Source organism: Vigna radiata, chromosome 3 (assembly GCF_000741045.1).
Source record: "Vigna radiata var. radiata cultivar VC1973A chromosome 3, Vradiata_ver6, whole genome shotgun sequence".
In the NCBI taxonomy this organism is placed as follows: Eukaryota; Viridiplantae; Streptophyta; class Magnoliopsida; order Fabales; family Fabaceae; genus Vigna; species Vigna radiata.
Window position 1 is genome coordinate 12,151,996 of NC_028353.1, and position 2,973 is coordinate 12,154,968.

At 29.0% G+C, this 2,973-nt stretch overlaps 1 protein-coding gene across 1 annotated transcript; it reads right to left on the reverse strand.

The window, feature by feature from the left end:
* Positions 1 to 2,149: 2,149 nt before the first annotated feature.
* Positions 2,150 to 2,973, reverse strand: LOC106757465 (protein spt2; the record flags this gene model as incomplete). Its single annotated transcript, XM_014640137.1, is given in 2 exon segments — positions 2,150 to 2,573; positions 2,897 to 2,973. Coding segments are annotated over 2 exon segments (192 nt in total), but the record flags the coding sequence as incomplete, so codon positions are not given.

Here is a 2,973-nt window from a genome sequence, read left to right on the forward strand (position 1 = left end):
ATCATTTTCTGTATACTTAAGATGCTCAATATCACACTAAAAAGATTGTGTTTGATTAGGGATGAGACTAAGTATTTAAGAATAAGAAAGAAATTATTTACGGGTGATATAAATTTTTATTATGGCGGATTTGAGAGTAAGAGAATGAGAGGATTGGCAGAATGCAAAGATTTTTATATCTCTCTTCACTTGAGGGGATTTTAGGTGATAGAGATGAAAATATAATTATACTCTCATTACATATCACACTTTATTCACCTGCATGGTATGTGAATGCATCTTTTGGTTATTTTAGTTGCTTTAAGGAGTATGAGATTCCTAAATAGATACTAAAGAGTGAATTTCAGGTGAGTGGTGCATGATTCATGGTTAACAACTCTCCATTGGATTATATGATTATATGTGGTCAAGTTACACCGTTACAAATAGGAATGACAAAAAAATATGCACTCATAGGTACTTACAGATAAAATCTGCAACGGATAGTTGGTATCGTGAGTATTTATTATATGTGGAGTGCGAGTAACGGATATTTTGATACTCGCTTATAAATAGGTGCGAGTATTATATTATCCGTACCCACGATATTCACTACCTGTAAAAAATAAAAATAAAATTTAAATTTAAATTTTATTAAGTTAAATTTAATTAAAATTAAATTTAAAATTAATTACTATTTTAATAGGTTAAATTTAATTCAAATTAAATTTTAATTATTTATATTATATTTTATATATATTATTTTGTAATTTTATTCAAATTTTATTTTAAAAATTTATAAAAGTATATTATTTTAAATATTTGCGGATATTCCCCAAGTATCCATGGGTTTTAAAATATCCATAGATATTTTTTAATCAGATATTTGCACGGATAACGGACGGGTAGTGGACCGATTATTTTTTTTTTTTTGCAAGACCCGATCCATGCCCGACCCGATCCGTTACTATCCCTAATCACGAAGTCGTGACCTCCAGTTCTGGTTGGCGATCAAAAAAAGAGGAGTATTCCAAAAAAGTGAGTCGATTCACATACAAGCTGGATCTGATCCCATAGTCAATGAAAAAAAGTTGAAATCAATTCTATTGAGGTTGTAATCGATTTCATGGATATGAAGAAAAAGTTGGAATCAATTCTAACATACTTGGAATTAGATAAGTTATGCATGTAACCAATTCTAACATTACGTTTGGGTGTTTCAAATTGTAGTATTGTTATATTAAAGTTTAAGTGTTGATACAAAAGAAAAGAAGAAAACAAAAACAAAAAATTAACTATCATGCTTTCGAGCTTGACAAGGATGTCGATAAACTCAACCAGACATTATTAAGCTGAGGACATCGTAAAGCTCGGCTGAATGTGGTTGATGGCAAATTAATGATTGCAATGGTAAGATATTAGTGGCTACGAAAACTCCTATTATAGATACATTATGAAAAAGTACAATTATTCTTAGTTGTTGGACTCCCAAAACTTTGGTATTCATGATTTTGGTTTTAATTAATCTAATGAAATTGAATCAGATACATTACAAACATTAGACATCAAAATAAAAATTTCAAAATAGGTATATAAATTAAATGAAAATAATTAATTAGCTATTTAATTTATAAATATAAATTTGTTTTAATTAAATAAAAATGATTGAGGACATATGTTTAATTAATTTAATAATTTAATTATATTTTAGTACAAATAATAATTTAATTATAATCTCATCAAATAATATATTCACATTTAATATTTATACTCATTAATAATAATAATAGGTATTATTATTATTAATNATTNTTNTTAATAATAATATATTGATCTTTTCTATAAAAATAAATTAATCTTATAATTTAATTTATTAAAATATTTGTTTAATTTATTAGATTAATTAACTCATTCACAAACTTTAAAGGTATAATAGACAGACCAAAAGCCTTGTTAGAATTTTACGGAAGAAAACGAAGTCTTTAATTCCTCTAAAGTCGGCCTAGTTGCAGGAATTTGATAGTATGTACAAAATCCAAACTTCAGACCTGATTGTCATCTTTGTACCAAAAAACACAAAGACTGTGAGCTTTGCGTAGCTACCGATAATCAGTAATTCAATCTAAGTTGTTTAGAAAAACTGCAACAGAATAATAAATGACGCTCAATGTTGAACAATCTCTCACTTTCCAATCAATCCATTGGGTATAATGACGGTCAATCAATGTGTAAAGCTTACAATGCAAACCTACCACTGCCCCCTAATCGAAACTGCGTTTACACAACAGTATATATTTTCCATACAATTCAAATTGAAAAAATCTGAACGTGAGGGCAAAGATTTTTATATCTCATTTGATGAATTGAATAATTTAATCCCATGATTCAAATCCTTTTGGAAAAAAAGGGAATATTCATTATACCAAAAACAATGACATGTTTTGGAAGTCAAACGATAGTCTTGGCGGTAATACTACTGCTACTCACCAAGCTTCCGTTTCTTTAACTTCGCCATTCGTCTTCTTCTCTCTCTTTCCTCTTCCTCCTCAATTAATCTAAGTTGCTCCTCATCCTCCCTTCTAGCAATTTGGGCACTGCATGTGTATTACACGAAATCATCGACAACCCAAAANACTACTTATTATGAAGAAACGTCATTTAGGAATCATATGAATAAATGACAACAGTATGATTTGTAACACAGTTATGTAGTGAAATGAAAGGGAAACCAAATTATTCGACGCATGCACTTAGTTCTATGGGAAGAAAAATAAGTGATCATCATTAAACTTTTGGATGTAAAATGAGGAAAAGAAAAACTATGCATTAGCTTGAGTCCAATTTAATGAACAACTAAAATCAAGACTGGACATATTAAGAAATCACATTGTTCAATTTCAATCGGAAAGAAACAAACCTCCTCCTTTCTTCCCTCATGATTTCATCAAAGCCTGCCTCCATATCATCATCGTCATCGTCATCAACAAACTTCTT